Below are 18676 nucleotides of genomic sequence, written 5' to 3'. Positions count from 1 at the left end.
ACATTTGACCCTCATTGTTCAGCCAAATTCCCACCCAGCTCATGTTCCACTCCTTCAGCCCAGCTCTCTCCAGTCTGGCTCTGAGGAGACCACAGCAGACCCTGTCCCAGGCCTGGCTGAAGTCTGGGCACACAACATCCCCTTCTGTTCCCTCCCACGTGGGTTCTGCAGTCCCTGCCCTGTCCTGCCAGTGCCTGGAATGGCTGCAGGAGGATTTGCCACATCCCCTTCCCTGCTGAGCCTGAGCAGGCTGTGACTCTCCCAGTTCCCCTCCCTGCCCTGTGTGCAGGCTGTTCCATGTCTGCCCTTCCCAAGTGCCCAGGACCGTCTGGGATGGCTCTGGCCTTTCCAAGGGTTTTGAGAGAGGTCCCACAGTGACGCTGCCCAGCCTTCTCAACAGCCCTGACACCAAAGGCCTTTTCCACATCCCTCAGTTCCACGTCAGTTCCCAGAACACATTACAGCCCTGTCCACGTCCCTGGGCTGTTTCAGAAGGGAGGCAGCTCTGATTTCTCTCCACCGACCCTCACTCTATCCAATGTCTCCCTGTGCAGTCCACGGCTGCCCTGAGCATTTTTCCCTGGAGCCTCTCTGCCTGGGATATTTCTCTCTATGCAGTCCTAACCACAACCCAACAAAGAATTCAGGTTTTTTCCCAGAGGACGTTACTCTCAGAGTGAAGCGGCCTCAAGGTCCTGTTTGTGCCACTGGAATTGTGCCATCCCCGGGTGTTGCTGATGGTGTTTGTGCTCACTGGGGCTCATCTCCCCTCACACACACACGATGTACTGCTGCGATCTCCTCAGCACAGAGCAAACATGGCCTGCTGGCCTGGTCACTTGGTGTCCCTCTGTGCAGGGACAAACAACGTCCTGCAGGTGGGGAGAGGCCAGTGCTGGCAATGGTGGTTGCAGGGGCTGGTGTGGGACAATTGCCCTGGGGCACCTTCCCAGGCTGTCCCAGAACAGAGACACAGCCCAGGCCCTGCTCTGCTGCTGCCCCAGGTCCATGTCAGGAGCTCTGGCTGTGCCAGGACACTGCTGTGAGCCCCCCCTGCACACTCCCCCCCTGCCCCAGGCCCTGGGCTTTGCTGTGCCAGGGCATTCCTGGGGCACATTGCTGACAGAGCTCTGGAGGGGAGCAAAGCCTCCCTGCCCTGCCCTCAGGAGATGCCCTTTGCTGCTGGAGCTGCTGTGCTGGAGCCCAGCTGTGTCCCAGCAGTGCCCATGGCCTGGCCCTGCCTGTGGCCACAGCAAGGGACACGCAGCAAGACAGTGACCAAGCTGCCAGAGCGCTCCGGCCTTACAGCCACAGCAGGGCTGGCAAGGACAAGGTGGAGTTGGGCAGAGCAGATGGGGGAAGAGGTGGGGGCATTGTCCCTGGCTGTGCTGCTGCGCTGGGATTCGTTTCCCGCACCTCCGCTCACAGGCACTGCCCGTGCAGAGACAGGGAAGGGCTGAGGAAATGCCTTGGACAGACAAGTCAGGCAGGCACTTGTTTTTATTTAAACACCAAGGGAACAGACCACTTGCAAGTATTTTTATTTCAAAGGAAATGTAGATATTAATGTAAAAAGCTAAGAGTAACAATACAGTATTTTGATAGAAACACTACAAAATAGAAAAAGTTACCATAGCAAAGAATAGACAAACAGGGAAAAACAGGGTGAGATTGAAAAGAGTTATATTCTACAGGCTCTGTAGCAGAAAAGAGAATTTATTGGTTCTGAAGTTGCGGTCACCAGTATTCCCAAGGCATCCTTGAGCTCCTGGTTCCTCAGGCTGTAGATGAGGGGGTTCAGGGCTGGAGGCACTAACGAGTACAGAACTGACAGGGCCAGATCTAGGGATGGGGAGGAGATGGAGGGCGGCTTCAGGTAGGCAAAATAGGCAGTGCTGATGAACAGGGAGAGCACAGCCAGGTGAGGGAGGCAGGTGGAAAAGGCTTTGTGCCGTCCCTGCTCAGAGGGAATCCTCAGCACAACCCAGAAGATCTGCACATAGGAGAAAACAATGAACACAGAACAAGCAAAACATAGAAGAGCACTTAGCACAAGAAGCCCAAGTTCCCTGAGGTAGGATTTGGAGCAGGAGAGCTTGAGGATCTGGGGCACCTCACAGAAGAACTGGCCCAGGGCATTGCCGTGGCACAGGGGCAGGGAAAATGTATTGGCTGTGTGCAGCACAGCGTGGAGAAAGGAACTGGCCCAGGCAGCTGCTGCCATGTGGGCACAAGCTCTGCTGCCCAGGAGGGTCCCGTAGTGCAGGGGTTTGCAGATGGACACATAGCGGTCATAGCACATGATGGTCAGGAGAGAAAACTCTGCTGACATGAAAAAGGCAAAGCAAAACACCTGTGCAGTGCATCCTAAATAGGAGATGGTGCTGGTGTCCCAGAGGGAATTGTGCATGGCTTTGGGGACAGTGGTGCAGATGGAGCCCAGGTCGCTGAGGGCCAGGTTGAGCAGGAAGAAGGACATGGGCGTGTGCAGGTGGTGGCCGCAGGCTACGGCCCTGATGATGAGGCCGTTGCCCAGGAGGGCAGCAGGGAGATGGCCAGCAAGAGGCAGAAGTGCAGGAGCTGCAGCTGCCGCGTGTCTGCCAATGCCAGCAGGAGGAAGTGCCTGATGGAGCTGCTGTTGGACATTCCTTCATTCTGGACATTTTGAGCTGTTCAAAGACAAAATTGACAATTTGGACAAAGTACCTGGAGTACATCCTATGCTATTTTCTTTCACAGGCACTCAAAATTGCTTCTCTTTCTCTGGGGAAATTTCATTTACCTTTTTTTTTTTTTCAGTGTAGCTTTGGGCTACAAAGTAACTGTGTGCTTTTCAGAAGGGACAAAAGTCCTGTTCTTAACATTTCTCTCAGGCTGAACACTGGGGAGGCCAGATGGAAAACAGGGCTCCCTGTGCCCCAGTGCACTCAGACCTGCTGGGCCAACACAGGCACCCTTTGCTCATTTCCCCTCGCTCTAGTACAGGATGTACCAATTAAAAACTGCTCTTTAAAATAACATGGCTTTTTTTGAAGACTCCAGTTTCAAAATCAATCTCTCCAACTCTTCTCTCTCTCCCTATGAAGCAGGACATGGAGGGAAGCAAAGGATTGGTCTGGCTCTCTGCTGCCTGGAGTTGTGCCTATTGGGAGCTGTTTTTCTTTACCCAAGCCTTGTCCCTGCCACTGCTGCCAGAGCCCAGCCCAGCCCTGGGGACTCAGCTCTGCCCTGCAGACACCTCCCAGCACAGGGAACTCCCCAGGGGCATCTCCCTGACAGCAGGGCCTTAAGGGCAGGCCAGACAAACAGAGATGCTGCAAGCCAAGGAGCTGCTGCTGCTGTCTGTAGGGAGAGGAGGCTGAGAAGACACTTTCTGAGGGTGATCTGAGGCCCATCTGCTGATGCCCAGGGTGACAGTGCCGGAGTCTCAGTGACACAGACACAGCTGACAGCCCCTTTCCCTTCCCTTGAGGAGAAAGCTGAGAGCAGCCCTGGCCATGCAGCACCATCTCCAGAGCAGGAGGAATCTGCCCTGATGGGGGTGGCTCCTTCCACCTCCAATTTCTCCCCTGCAGCGTCCATGGGGAGCTGCCAGGCAGGCTGAGAGCTGCCCCTGGCAGGTGGCACATGCCCTGGGCTGGCCAAGAGCCCTGAGGGCTGCAGGAGCTGCTCTGCAGGACAGCCCTGGGCAGCCCTGGCTGCAGCCCCAGCTTCAGCACCTGCAGCCGTCCCTGGCAGCAGGAGCCGTCCTGCCCTGTCCCTCTGACGGTGCCCAGGGCAGCCCCACTCTGCAGCACATCCTCCTCCTCCTCCTGCTCCTGTGCCAGAGAGAAACTGGGAGAGTCCTCCTGACACATCCCCCAGGCTGTGGGGTGTGCTGGCTTCAGGAGGTCCCTCCAGGAGCACAGGGGACATTGCCCTGCACACACACACTCACCATGCACAGGGCTGTGAAGATGTTTCCCCAAGTGAAGTCTCAGCTCAATGTCTTCCCAATCCTGATTGCCTTCAGCCTGTCTCTGCCTGGCTCCTGTCCCCTCAGTGCCTGCAGGCAGAGCCCTCAGCCAGGCTGGGCTGGGAGAGGAGGTGGCCCTGGGAAGAGCTGTTCCTTTAAAGCTCAGCAGCCCAGACACAGCAGAATGACTTTAATGAGCCCCTCAGGGATTTGGTGTTGTTTACATCAGATCCAGTCCCTCAGAGAGTTTTCAAAAAACTTCTCAAGGATTCAAAGTTAAATTGAAATTCCAAAGTTTCTAAAAGTTTATTAAGTCTCTCTGAGAAAGTGTCCCCAGGTTCCAGTTAGAGCAGAACACTGGAGGCAGTGATGACAGCTGGGGACAAACAAGGCCAAGGTGTCTCTGGTGCTGAGCAAAGCTGGATGTGTTTGAGGAATGCAAAGGGCCAAGGCCTGAGCCCCAGCCCCTGGCCAGGCAGATGCTGTCCCTCCCTCCTTGCTCAGGGCTCTTGCCGGGATGGGCACTGGCATGTGGGGATGTGCAATGGCAAGGGCAGGAGCATGGGGCGGCCCCTGCCAGGCTGCTGAGCAGGGACAAGGAGGCAATGAGGCCCCGGGCCTGCAAGGGTCACTTGTCTCCTGCTCCTGGCTTAGTGCTTTCCTTTTTATGGAAAAGAATCCTCCCTCCTTCCCAGGCACCCATTGTGGGAAAACAGGACTCCCATTCTACTAACCAGTATGATTAAGCAGAAGCCATTTATTGTTTACATTATGCACCTATTTATACATTCTAACTCTAATGCATGCACCAATCACACTCTTCTTCATTGGTGCCTCTGCGTTGTCCATGTGTCCTGCACTCACTTCTCAGAGTTTGTGATTGGTTACAGTCCAGGTGGTTCACAGCCTTCTGTTATCGAGTTCTTGTGGTCTTGGTATTCTGTTTCTCAGCCTTTTCATTCTTCATTTAGCACAGTTTATGTCTTAGTAACCTTGATTAATTCCAGATGGCTCTGATAAGAATAACTAAAAGTGGTATGGCTGGTGTACAGTGTGGCCCAAGTTGTTTAGATACATTGCTACAATTTCCCCTTCTTCATCTTGCATCACCCAAATCCTTTTCACTGTATTTTCTGCCAAGCGGGTCACAAATTTCACTATGCTGGAATAGCACAAAGCAATATAATAATAACTACTAGTAATAACAAAGCTGCCTTTAGGATATCTTTCAATCATCCAGTTATTACCCATTCCTCAAACCATTCATCCAAGCCCAAATCATTCAGAGTCAATTTCTTCATGTTGTCTTGTAGTTGTTTGAGTTTCCTGTGAATGGAAAGAGGAGGTTCATAAAACACATTCCTTCAAAATTCTCACACCTGTGTCCATGTGCTAACAGCAAAAAATCTATAGCAGCTCTATTTTGCAGTGTGCCATGTCTAATACTATCTACATCAGTGAGCATTTGGTTTAAAATAGCTGAACTTGTGTTCAGTGTGGGACTCCACAAAATCAGAGGGTTTTGGGGAAGCTGCACAAGGCAGGCCTCAGAGACAGCAGAACTGTGGTTAGAGGTAATCAGTAGCCATGAGATAGGTCAGCAGAAGAATTATTTAAAAAGTAGAAAAGTAAGAACAAATAGAACAATGGTCTGTGTATTAATGCTTGTCTAGAATACCTTCCTAAGCTACAGAAAAGTTTATCTAGCAAGATATTAGGAAGTTTGAAGCTTAATAATGGAGCTCTGTGCATTGTGTTTTAAGGCTCACAAGCAGGTATTATATTCAAAATAGGCAAGCATTGTTTTAACCAAAGGTACTTGTGCTTATAGTGGTTGGAATGAACTGCTGTCAATGTGCTTTTGCTTTCTGTGATTGGTCAAAAAACTTATAAAGTAAGTTATAACATTAAGTTCTTGGTCAGCTGCTTGGGATGTGAGCTGCTGGCATCTTCCTATTGTCATACCCATGTAATGAGACTGATGCTGAAAAATAAAACAGCTCAAGGCACGTTCCACAGCAGTCCCTTCCCATTTGTGATTTGTACATAGGCCCCAGCTGGCGATATCATCCACATCATAAATAAAGAGATTTCACTGACCTGGCCCCAATCCGGAGCCCTGGGGACACCCCTGGATGTGACTCCATTCCTCAGCTGCTCTCAGTGCCAGGGGCTGGATGAGGGAAATGGTGGGGTGGGGGTAGGGACAAAGTGTGATTGATTGTCAGCCATGAAGGGTCTTGATTTTCATATCTGTTCAGACTGCATGAGGAGGTGCTGGGGATCAGTATTAACTCAGGACTGCTGATACCAATCTATAAACAGGAAAAGAAAACTAAACAGGACAAAACAATTCTCTATTCATTGTTTTCAATATAGTAGGTTCCCTTTGAAAACACTTCTGAAATCTGTCTAACCGCAGAAGAACTGAAGATTTGAATTATTCCAATGAGCTTGTCTTGCTTGGGTGTTTTGAACAAATGTTAATCAGCTTTTCTCGCTGAATTTCTGAACTGAAGAGATCAAGGAAAAAGAGGCCTCTGGAAAAGCAAAGTTCGTCACCAACTGTTGGGAAGGATGAAAGTTTGACAAGAAAGTATCACACATCTGTATGCTTAGCAGAAAGATTTTTAAATGTAGAATCTGAAGAAGGAATAGAAATGAAAGCAAGTTTTGATATGGAAGAAAATAATTTTTGAACCAGTCTTACTGGCTAACCAAGGAGGCAAAGGGTATGTTAGTTAGAAGGAATTTTTATGGCTTAGAGCAAAGGATAAACCCACCTCAATATCCTTGGACACTGGAAATTTTGGAGCAGGAATCATTGATTGGTCATGGATGTTTCAATGAGAAGAACAGTTCTTTTCCATTCGAAGGAAAGCCCGGAGCCCCAGGGTTTCAGGGGTAAATGAGAAGAGACCCTTGACATGCCAAGGGCAGTTGGACAAGTCAGGCCAAGCCAACCAGACCTGTTCCCTGTTCCCTTGGATTCATGGGACCCTGCAGTGTCACAGTGGTGGTGTCATATTTGATCCTTGCTTCCATGAGGCCCAGATGTGTCACACTGGCCTCTTCTTTCCATGGGGCTCCAGTGTCACAATGGTCACTTGCTTCCATGAGGCCTGGCAGTGTCACAGGGGTCTCCTTGGTGCTGCAGTGTCACAATGGACCCTTGGTTCCATGGGGACTTACAATGTCAGAAGGGTCTGCTTGGTTCCATGAGGCCCTGCAGAGCCCCTTGATTCAACGAGGCCTCCAAGTGTCATCATGGCCTCGAGGATTCCATGAGGCCCCACAATGTCCCCATGGACCGTTGGTTCCATGGGGTCCTGCAATGTTCATGGATCCTTAGTTCCATGGGGCCCTAAAGTGTCACAATGGCCTCCTTGGTTCCATGATGCCACACAGTGTGACAACTGCCCCTTGGCCTGCCAAGACTCCAGAGTGTCACAATGGTTCCTTGGTACAATGAGGTCTGTAGTGTCACAATGGTCTCCATGATCCCAGAAGGCCTTGCAGTGTCACCACAGACCATTGGTTTCATGCAGCCCCACTGCGTCACTATGGTCCCCTTGGCTCCACAATGTCCTCAAGTGCCACAATAGCCCTTTGTTTCAACAAGGCGTCCAAGTGTAAAAATGGCCTCCATGGTTCCATGAGGCCCTGCTGTGTCACAATGGACCTTAGGTTCCATAATGCCCCAGAGTGTCACAATGGTATCCTTGGTTCCACGGTGTCAAAATGGACCCTTCATCCCAAGGACACCCACAGTGTTCACTGTTATCCCCTCGATTCCACCAGGCCCTGCCATGCTCTAATGGCCCCTTGGTTCCACTGGGTCCCAAAGTGTCAGAACAGTCTCCATTGTTCCATGAGGCCCCACAATGTCACTGTGCTCCCCTTGGTTCCCCATGGCCCCACAGTGGAACAATGGACTCTTGGTTCCATGAGGTTCCTCAGTCCCAATGGTCTCCTTGGATCCGCAGTGTCACAGTGGCCCCTTGGTTCCATGTGGCCATGCTGTGTCACAATGGGTCATGGTTCCATGAGGCCACACAGTTTAACAAGGGACCCTTGATTCCATCAGGCCGTCCTGTGTCACAATGGACTTGTGCTTCCATGAGCTCTCACACTGCCAGCAGCAGTCTCCTTGGTGCTGCAGTGTCACCATGGACCCTTTGTTCCATGAGGTCCCACAGTAGAACATGCTTGCCTTGGTTCCGTGAGGTTCTGCAGTGTCACAATGGACCCATGGTTCCACCAGGCCTTGCTGTGTCACAATGGCCCCTTGGTTCCAAGAGGTTTCTCAGGGTCACAATGGTCTCCTTGGATCCTCAGTATCACAATGGACCATTGGTTCAATGTGGCCCCAATGCGCACAAATGGATTTTGGTTCCATGGGGTTCTGCTGTGTCACCATGGACACTTTGTGCCATGAGTTTGCACTGTGTCACAGCTGACTCCTTGGTTCTCTGAGGCCAGACTCTCACCAAATCTCTGAAATATCAGAATAAGTTTCCTTAACACTCATTTGCAATTTCAGAGGGTATCATTTACTCAGGCCAGAGGTCCAACATGGGAAAACTACTAACCTCACATGAATGTGTAATTCTACCAGAGTGTTGCTCATATACCGTTGATAAATGTGAATTGCAATTTACCCATTTCCATAAAACCCACCTCAAGTTCCCAGATTCACTCCTTGTTTTCTCTATCCCTGCACCCCTGAGCCAAATGTCTTCTTCTTTTCTTCCAACCATCCTTGATGGGAAATCAGCCCCTGCAAGCCTTGTTCCTGTGCTAAAAGTTCACAGGCAGGTTAAAAGTGGAATGAAGCCTTTTGGTATCAGCCCCAGGCTTTGTGTGGGCAGGCAGAGGCAGGCAGGAGGCAGAGCTGTCAGCAAAGGAAGGGGCCAGCCAGGTGGGGCAGCCGGGGGATGCCGACAGCCTGCAGGGACAGAGGCGCAGGGCAGGGACACCGTAGCACAGCCTGGGCTGCACAGGGCACAGGCATGTGCAGCAGCTGCAAGACAGCCCTGCCAGAGCCAACTTGGGCAGCACTTTGGCCATGGCTGCTGGGCCTGGACCTGAGGCAGGAGCAGGAGACAAGTGACCCTTGCAGGCCTGGGGCCTCATTGCCTCCTTGTCCCTGCTCAGCAGCCTGGCAGGGGCCGCCCCATGCTCCTGCCCTTGCCATTGCACATCCCCACATGCCAGTGCCCATCCCGGCAAGAGCCCTGAGCAAGGAGGGAGGGACAGCATCTGCCTGGCCAGGGGCTGGGGCTCAGCCCTTGGCCCTTGGCATTCCTCAAACACATCCAGCTTTGCTCAGCACCAGAGACACCTTGGCCTTGTTTGTCCCCAGCTGTCAACACTGCCTCCAGTGTTCTGCTCTAACTGGAACCTGGGGACACTTTCTCAGTCGTGTCCATCTGTGGGACTCATTAAAACTTCAAGAAACTTCAGAGTTTCATTTTAAATTTGAGTTTTTGAGAAGTTTTTTGAGCACTCTCTCAGGGACTGGGCTGATGTAAACAACACCAAATCCCCAAGAGGCTCATTAAAGTTCTTGTGCTGTGTCTGTGCTGCTGAGCTTTAAAGGAACAGCTCTTCCCAGGGCCACCTCCTCTCCCAGCCCAGCAGGGCTGAGGGCTCTGCCACACTGAGGTGACAGGAGCCAGGCAGAGACAGGCTGAAGGCAATCAGGATTGGGAAGACATTGAGCTGAGACTTCACTTGGGGAAAGATCTTCACAGCCCTGTGCATGGTGAGTGTGTGGGTGCAGGGCAACGTCCCCTGTGCTCCTGGAGGGATCTCCTGAAGTTGACCCAGGACAGGACTGATGTGACTGTAAGGATGGCTCTGCTGCTGTTTCTGCTTTGCAGGAGGATGTGCTGCAGAGTGGGGCTGCCCTGGGCACCGTCAGAGGGGACAGAGCAGGACGGCTCCTGCTGCCAGGGACGGCTGCAGGGGGTGAAGCTGGGGCTGCAGCCAGGGCTGTACAGAGCTCCAGCTCATGCCCAGGGTGACTTTTCATGAGCTCATTCAGGGCAGGAGTTTCCTGCTTGGGTCTCTGCTTTCCCGAATCTGTGCTCCCACTTTTCCCTGGCTCAGCTTGGTGGCAATAGAAAATTAACTATGCAGGGTAGATCAGTGGCTGAGACACTTAAACCATCACACTGAGCATTCCTGGGCACCTCAGCAATTGCCTGCACCTGTCCAGCCTCCAGATCCATGCAGCATCACCTTTCCCTGGTGCCCAGGCTGGGGGAGCTGTTCTTTAATCCCTGCAGGGCCCAGTAGCTGCAGGGCAGGGCTGGCCCAGGGGCTGGGCTGGGCTCTGGCAGGGAAGGAGCCCGGGGCCACACGAGCAGCTGGGGCTGGGACAGCTCCAGCAGCAGAGCCGTGGGCAGGGAGGGAGGGAGGCAGTGCTGAGGGAAGCCCTGCTGCAGGGCAGATGTGACACCTGCCGGGCCTGCCCTGCAGGGCAGACACTGCCCTGAGCAGCCCAGCTCTTGTGTCCCCTCGCAGCCAGCACAGCCCTCAGCCCGGTGGCTCAGGGCCCTCAGTCCCTCCTGGGCCGGCAGAGCAGCCCCAGAGATGAAGGGCATCTCTGCGGCCATGTGCCCATTCCCTGCTGACCAGGGCCTGAGGGCCACTGTCCTGCCCTGCTGCTGCCTGGCAGGGGCTGGCCAGGGCTGGCCAGGGAAAGGCTTTTCCTCAGGCCCAGCTCTCTCTCTCTCCTTGCCTTGCCCAGGTGCTGTTGCCATTGCTGAGGCGCTCTCTGCAATGGCAGTTCCAGCTGCAGGGCCAGGCCCAGCCCTTGGGCTCCTCCTGTGCAGGCTGAGCACCGCAATGGGGTGTCCCAGCTCCCTGTGCCCGGGCAGCTCTGGGCAGGGCAGCCTGGGAGGCTGGCAATGAGGCCACTCTCCTGACTCTGGGAAAGGCAGGAGCCACTTTGTGTGCCAGGGATCCCTCTGCTTTCAGCAGTGTCTCCTGGCTGTCCAGGGTAACACGGGAGTGGATTTCAGAAAGGTGCAAGTGCAGGGCAGCTGGAACAGGAGAGAGGGACAGAGCAGCTCCCCTCAGTCTGCACTAAGCCAACCCTCCTGCCTCTCTGGACTCTCTGTTCTCCCCAGGTGCAGCAGAATCTCTCGTTCTGCCTTCTGTTATCCCCATCCTTTCACCCAGGAAGTTCTGCAGCCTTACCGGAAGATTCTTTATCCAAGCCTGACCACCAGGACTGGGCCCTGCTCTCACTGTTCCCCTGCACTGACTGGGGGTGTCCTGCAGGCCAAGGTCCAGCTCCTCACACAGCATTGACCAGCAGCAATCAGAGCTCCATCAACAATGGTGAAGGAAGATCTCCTAGACATACACAAGGGGGAGGTGATTAGTGGAAAGAAAGAGGCTACGACAAAGAGTTTTGATTTTTCTGTGAGAAATTTCCCCTCCATTGCCCTGTCTTTCCTCCTTCTGTACGTTGAAATGTGCAGACACAGGAAATGTCCAACAGCAGCTCCATCAGGCACTTCCTCCTGCTGGCATTGGCAGACACGTGGCAGCTGCAGCTCCTGCACTTCTGCCTCTTGCTGGGCATCTCCCTGGCTGCCCTCCTGGGCAACGGCCTCATCATCAGCGCCATAGCCTGCAGCCACCACCTGCACACGCCCATGTTCTTCTTCCTGCTCAACCTAGCCCTCAGTGATCTGGGCTCCATCTGCACCACTGTCCTCAAAGCCATGCACAATTCCCTCTGGGACACCAGCACCATCTCCTACTCAGGATGTGCTGCACAGCTCTTTTTCTTTCTGTTCTTCATTTCAGCAGAGTTTTCCCTCCTGACCGTCATGTGCTATGACCGCTACGTGTCCATCTGCAAACCCCTGCACTACGGGACCCTCCTGGGCAGCAGAGCTTGTGCCCACATGGCAGCAGCTGCCTGGGCCAGTGCCTTTCTCAATGCTCTACTGCAAACAGCCAATACATTTTCCCTGCCCCTGTGCCATGGCAATGCGCTGGGCCAGTTCTTCTGTGAGGTTCCCCAGATCCTCAAGCTCTCCTGCTCATACTCCACCTTCAGAAAAATTTGGATTTCATTGCTTGGTGTCTGTTTAGGTTTTGGTTGTTTTGTGTTCATGGTTTTCTCGTATGTGCAGATCTTCAGGGCTGTGCTGAGGATCCCCTCTGAGCAGGGACGGCACAAAGCCTTTTCCACCTGCCTCCCTCACCTGGCCGTGGTCTCCCTGTTTGTCAGCACTGGCACATTTTCCTACCTGAAGCCCCCCTCCATCTCCTCCCCATCCCTGGATCTGGCCCTGTCAGTTCTGTACTCGGTGGTGCCTCCAGCCATGAACCCCCTCATCTACAGCCTGAGGAACCAGGAGCTCAAGGCTGCGGTATGGAAACTGATGAATAGACCGTTACAGAAAGATTAGCTTCTGACCAGTTTCTGCAAATCTTATGTAATAAAAGTCATCTTTGATACCACTTGGGTTTGTTTGTTATATGTTCTTGTCTTTCGGTTTAGCGTTTTATTATTTACAACAAAGGAAGGTCAGTGTTTGTACCATTTCTCATTTTGTTTCTCTCAACCTTCACGGTGGCGTCAGACTGTGTCAATGAAGAGCTGCACTCTCAGTGGCTTCAGACAGAATAAAGGCTCTCCGAGCAGACTTTTCACCAGTGTTCCACCTTCTGTTCCCTTCTCTGGAGCTGCAGCAGCAATGTCTGTGTGTTGAGCTGGGGCAGATCAGGGCTGGCATGGCAGCTGTGCCCAGCAGCAGCAGCACTTAGTGTTGCCAGAGCTGCTGCCGTGGCCCTGCCCCGCTGCCCTGGTGGCCCTGGTGTTGCTGCAGGGCCTGAGTGCTCTCGGGGCCGGGCACAGCCCTGGGGGTGGCAGTGCCGGGGCTGCAGCAGGGACAGGCCATGGGCACTGCTGGGGCAGTGCTGACGCCTCAGCCCAGGGCCTGGGGGCTCCAGGCTCCTTGCCCAGACTCTCTCAAGAACACGCCCAGGCCAATGCTCAGCACAGAAAAGCCCCGTGAGCAGCCCCAGGCTGGCCGTGGGCAGGCTGGGGGCAAACAGCATGGCTGGGGCTCTGCAAGGGCCCTGGGGCAGACGGGAAGGAGCAGCAGAGCAGGGGCTGATCCATCCCCAGTGCGCTGCACAGCCCAGGGCAGCGTCCCAGAGCATCCTCATGGAGCTGCCAACAACATCCCCCCTCTGCAGCCCTGGCCTCTCCCCCAGCTTACACGGGTGCCCCATCCTTGCAGGCACAGACACGGCAGCAATGGCTCAGCAGCCCCTGTTTGCATGGCACAGAGCAGGGGGAGCACCCCCATGCTGTTGGTGTGGGGACATGAACATGAGGGAGCACAAGTGCCATCAGCCCCTGGGACCAGCAATGGCTGGGGGATGGCAGGGAAACACTCAGGTTTGTTGTGACAAACTATTGAGATCAGCAAATCCAACCTGCATCCTAAAACCACCTTGTCTACCATGAGCCTCCTCCAGATCATAGAATACCAGCTCCCTCGGTTCCTTGAAACCAGATTCCTCTTCCAGACCCCTCCCCTGCCTCGTTGAATTTCTCTGGACACGCTCCAGCCCCTCCATGGCCTTCCTAAATTGGGGGCCCAGAACTGGACACTGCACTTGCGGTGTGGCCTCACCATTGCCGAGTGCAGGGGAAGAATCACTGCCCTGCTCCTGCTGGCCACACCATTCCTGATCCAGGCCAGCAGCCATTGGCCTTCTTGCCAGCCTGGGCACACTGCTGGCTCATGTCCAGCCTGCTGTCCATCAGTGCCCCAGGGCCCTTTGTGCCTGGCCGCTGTCCAGCCACTCTGTCCCCAGCCTGTAGCACTGCAGGTGCCAAAGGGGCCAAAGTGCAGGACCCAGCACTTGGACTTAGTAAATTTCATCTTATTGGACTCTGCCCATCCATCCAACTGTTCCCGGTCTCTCTGCAGAGGCCTCCTACCTTCCAGCAGATGGACACACGCTCCCAGATTAGTTTTGTGTGCACATTTACTACTGAAAGTCTCAACACTCTCATCCATGTTGTCAGTAACAATATTGAACAGAACTGTCTCCAGCAGAGACCCCTGAGGGACACCACAGGTGACTGGCTGCCAGCTGGATGCAGCAGCATTCACCACCACTCTCTGGTGTAACATTCACCGCCACTCAACTGGCCATCCAGCCAGTTGTAGATGTTTAGTTGATGCCCCTCGTTCTTTCAGAGAATATTAAAAAACTTAATAATTTCATGGTCAGTAGTGGTGTTCACAGAGGTCCCAGAAGAGGGAAGAGGAAAGGATCTGACTCCATGTTTCAGTAGACTAATTTATTATTTTATGATAGATATTATATTAAAACTATACAAAAAGAATAGAAGAAAGGATTTCATCAGAAGGCTTGCAAGCAAAGGAGAAAGAATGGAATGATAACAAAATCCTGTGTCTGACCAGAGAGACACAGCTGGACTGTGATTGGCCATTAATTAGAAACAATGATATGAAGCCAATCACAGATCCACCTGTTGCATTCCACAGCAGCAGATAATTATTGTTTATATTTTGTACCTGAGGCCTCAGCTTCTCAGGAGCTAAATCCAAGCAAAGGGATTTTTCAGAAAATATCATGGCTACAATGGTCACTGTGCCCCAAACAGCCTCTGACCACCTCTGATCTGCCACCAGCCCTTCTCTGTTTGTGACCAGCAGGAGACAGAGCTTTCATTGACAGTGGGAATTGAAGGAAACCTCCCCAAAGTGCACCTTGGAAGGTTCAGCCTGGTACTGAGAAGAAAGCAAAGTCCCTCGCAGGGCAGAATGTTGGTGCTGGAGGTGTGGCAGCGTGAGGCTGGGCCATGGCCGGGCTCTGTGTGCCAGGAGCCGGCAGCGCTGGGTGCAGGGAGCCCAGAGAGGGCACAGCAACACTGGGTGAGAAAGGCTGGGGCACAGCGAGATGGGCGAGTGCAGCCGGCCAGGGCAGAGGAGCAGCACAACCAGGGGGCACAGCCTGCAGGACAGATGGCCAAGGGCTGGGCAGGGCTGGCAGGGCCACAGGCACCCAGGCCTTTCTGCCCTGGGCTCGGGCAGCGCCTCTGGAGGCCCCACAGGAGGAACTTTCCTGGCAGGGGCTGCACTTTGCTTCCCCCTCGGCCTCCCTGGGGAGGCTGGCAGGGGCTGCAGGTTGATGCCATTTGTCCTTGCTGCCCCTCACATCCCCCTGGCCCACCAAGAGCCCCAAGGCAGCCGTGAGGGACAGGCCCTGCTGGCCCAGGCTGGGCTCAGGGCTTGGCCTTTCTGCTTCCTGCAGCCAAGCCAGGCCTTGCTCAGCATTGCAGTTCCCTGCTCACAGCCTTGGGCTCCCTGCAATGCTGCCCTCAAGGATCTGCTCTCACCAGGCCCTGGGCAGCCTTGGGCACTCCCTTCGCTCCCTGGGGCGCAGCCATGCTCCAAGGCACTTGGAGTTTTGCTGCAGACTCCTTGAGCAGCTTCTTCATCCTTCTCTGCGTGTCTGAGGCTCCTGGACCCAGCCCCAAATCCAGCGTGGGGCTGATTAAAATACAGAGAGCGCTCAGGAGCTCTTTGTCTCCCTTCCATTGTGTTTGGGTCTCCAGGGCTTGTGCAGTGATTGGAGTCAGTTTGGAGTTGTCTTCAGGAGGAAGGTGTCAAAATGCACCTCATGATTTTTGTTTTTTTAATAACATCAGTATTTTTTTATTTTTTAGTTATGAGAAGAGGGGATAGAGGCATTCCCCAAGTGATCTGGATGCTGAATGTCTCCTTAGGAGGTCTGGGCATGGATAAGAATGAGCCCCTTGCAGGCTGAGCCTGTTTGGACAATCGGCTCCTCTACCCCAGCCTCACCATGTCTGACAACACCCACCTGGGACTGACACCCCAAAAAAAAAGAAAAATTTTAGCATTTTTCCTTATAAATAAAATTTATTAATGACAAAATTATAATTATATTATTTTAGTTAAGGACAGTCATATACAATATTTTTATTACCTAATTTCTATATTTATATTAAAACTGGATACATTTCTAGCAACCAAGAAAATTATTCATCATTGGTTCTAAGTAACACATTTCCCTTCATGAATTAATTAATTAATTTCTATTGGCTATTTATTTCTTTCTCTTTACGTTAATTAGGTATATTTGTAGTCTTTTTGTCATCTTTTTTATCATCTTTTTCTCAGACAGGGTTGGGGGGGCCGTGCACTTCGAGGTTCCCGGAGACATTTCTGGGGCACATTTGGGGCAGTTTTGGGTCTGGGGAGGGAATTCAGAGAGAACTTGAGGGTCGGGAGGACACTTGGGGAAGCCGGGTGGGCACTTGGAGGGGCACTCAGGGATTCTGAGGGACAGTTCAGGGTCCGGGGCAGCACTTGGGGGTCCAGGGGGGCCCTTGGAGGTCAGGGAGGGGAATTTGGGGCCCTTCGGGGTCCGGGCGGGCCCTTGGGGGGCTCGAACGGGGCTCTCTGGGGCGCGGGGGGTGATGGGAGTTGTAAGCGCGGGTATCATTCGGTTTAACGGAGCCACAGAGCATCACGGGAGTTCTGGGCGCAGCTGCAATGGCTCTTGGTGTGGCGCGGGGCATGAGAGGAGATGAAGTCCCGGCTGCAATAGCGCTAGACATTCACCGCGGAGCATGATGGGAGCTGTAGTCCACGAAGTGGTTGGAACGAAATGTTTGGGAGTCCGGGACGGCTCTTGGGGAACACCTTTGCGTCCGTGCCCCGACTTGAGATCCTCTGGGGGAACGTAAACGGCACGGGAGACCTTGGGAGGAGCTCGGAGAGCTCCAACCAGGCTCTTTAGGGCCCGGGTCGCGGCCGGAGTTTTAGGCGTGGGACTGTGTTCTGAGGGGCTCTGGGGCCACGGGGGACGAGAGGAGATGAATTCCCAGAAGTGGCTGTACCGAGCATCTGTGGGGGTGGGAGCACTCAGGGGTTCGGGGGTGCTTATGGGAGTCCCGAATGGGCGCTGAGGGGGCACTGTGGGATCCTGGAGGTTCTGTGGAGCGCGGGGCATGACGGGCGTTGTTGTTTTGGCTGCAATTGGGCTCAATCGGCCCGCGGGGCATGATGGGCGTTGTAGGCAAAACCAGAAAATACGGCGCCTACCCTAGGCACCCCTCTCGAGGCCCCGGCCTCTGGCGCTGAATGGCTGCAGGCTGTGATGGGCGGGAGCCTCGGCAAATGGGAGGCGGTGGAGGCGGGAGCAGCCAATGCACCCTCTCCTGTCCCTCCCAGTACAGACCAGTCCCTCCCAATACACCTGAGTTCGTTCCCGGTCCCTTTCCAATTCCCCCCAGTCTTCCCCACCTGCTCTCAGTGACTTTGCGATTCCAAACCTAGACACTGGGGCTGCTGGCTGTCCCAGGGAAGGAGCTGGACAAGGTGTCCTTCGCCCAGGAGCTGTAATTTGGATTGTCACTTGCCGCTGTTCTTCTGAACTCTTCTCTGTTACGCAGATTGGCCCTTAATGAGCTGGTGGCTCTCCAGTAAATGGTCCTGGGAGCAGCCAGGGCTGAGAATGAACTGAGTTTCTCCTCTTGCCATTGTCGGTGCCATGTCTGGGTGTGCAGATGAGTCTCTTATCTCTTAACCTGAGGCAGCCCCGTTTGGAGGCTGCACTCACAGGCACTGCTATTGTGTAACAGATGACACCAGATTCTTGGGATGGCTTTCCAGAAATGCACCATGGTTAGGGGAAAAGCTTTGTTCTTGCCCTTGCAATGGATTTGCTCAGGGCCAGGATCACAGGTTTGTTCCGAAGGCTGTAGATGAATGGGTTTAAGAATGGGTACAGGACTGTATTCAGCAGAGCTACAATTCTGTTGGTGCTCAAGGAAACAGATTCTGCAGGACGTGTGTAGAGAGCAATGCAGCTCCCGTAGGCAATGGATAAGGTGATGAGATGGGAAGAACATGCAGTCAAAGCTTTCTTCCTCCCAGAGGCTGCTGGAAGATGCAGAACACAGAAAAGGATGCAGATGTAAAATGCCAGAGTCAAACACAAGGAACCCAGCACAACACAGGATAAGAAGACAGAGTCTATTTTCCAGAGCAGGCTGGTGTCAGAGCAGGACAGTTTGAACAAGGGGGAGTTGTCACAAAAGAAATGGGGGATCTTGGAGCCACAGAAGGACAGCTCAGAGAGGAAGAGCAGCCGGTAGCTCAGCAGGGCAAAGCTGAGGATCCAAGCAGCAACAACCAGGCGGACACAGAGCTGAGGCTTCATGATGGCAGCATAGAGCAAAGGTTGGCAGATGGCAACATAGCGGTCAAAGGACATGACAACGAGCAGCATGAACTCTGTGCAGCCCATAGCAAAATAGAAATAGTTTTGGGCAAAGCAGCTGCTTAGTGAGAGAGTGTTCTGACCAGAACTCAGCATCACAGTTTGATGCTTGTGGAGGATGTAAACCAGATTTCCAGGAAGGCCATGTTGCTGATGAAAAAGTACATGGGGGTTTGCAGGTGGTGATCCACACACACGAGGAAAATGATGGTTGCATTCCCCATCACTGTTGTCAGGTACATGAGCAGAAGGACCAGAGAGAAAAATACCTGCAGCCTTGGATCCAGCTCTGGAAAACCCTCTAGGATGAACTCAGTAACTGCTGTTTCACTTTCTGGTCCCATGCTGAATTCCAGCTCATCCTGCTGAGACAGGAACATGGCAAAAACAAGT

At 53.3% G+C, this 18676-nt stretch overlaps 2 protein-coding genes across 2 annotated transcripts; one reads left to right on the top strand and one right to left on the bottom strand.

The window, feature by feature from the left end:
* Window positions 1-11841: 11841 nt before the first annotated feature.
* LOC128949406 (olfactory receptor 14J1-like) lies at window positions 11842-17465 on the top strand (the record flags this gene model as incomplete). The annotated part of the gene is made up of 2 exons (XM_054294268.1): window positions 11842-12303; window positions 17454-17465. Coding segments are annotated over 2 exons (474 nt in total), but the record flags the coding sequence as incomplete, so codon positions are not given.
* Window positions 17466-17686: 221 nt separating this feature from the next.
* On the bottom strand, window positions 17687-18627 carry LOC128949440 (olfactory receptor 49-like). The gene is given in 2 exon segments (XM_054294301.1): window positions 17687-18381; window positions 18384-18627. Coding segments are annotated over 2 exon segments (939 nt in total).
* Window positions 18628-18676: the final 49 nt, after the last annotated feature.

The sequence above is a fragment of the Melozone crissalis genome, unplaced genomic scaffold, assembly GCF_028551555.1.
Source record: "Melozone crissalis strain CALT ecotype California unplaced genomic scaffold, PUWL_Pcris_2 ptg000231l_1, whole genome shotgun sequence".
In the NCBI taxonomy this organism is placed as follows: domain Eukaryota; kingdom Metazoa; phylum Chordata; class Aves; order Passeriformes; family Passerellidae; genus Melozone; species Melozone crissalis.
Note: the sequence above shows the minus strand (reverse complement) of the source record. Positions and strands in the feature narration are given on the sequence as shown.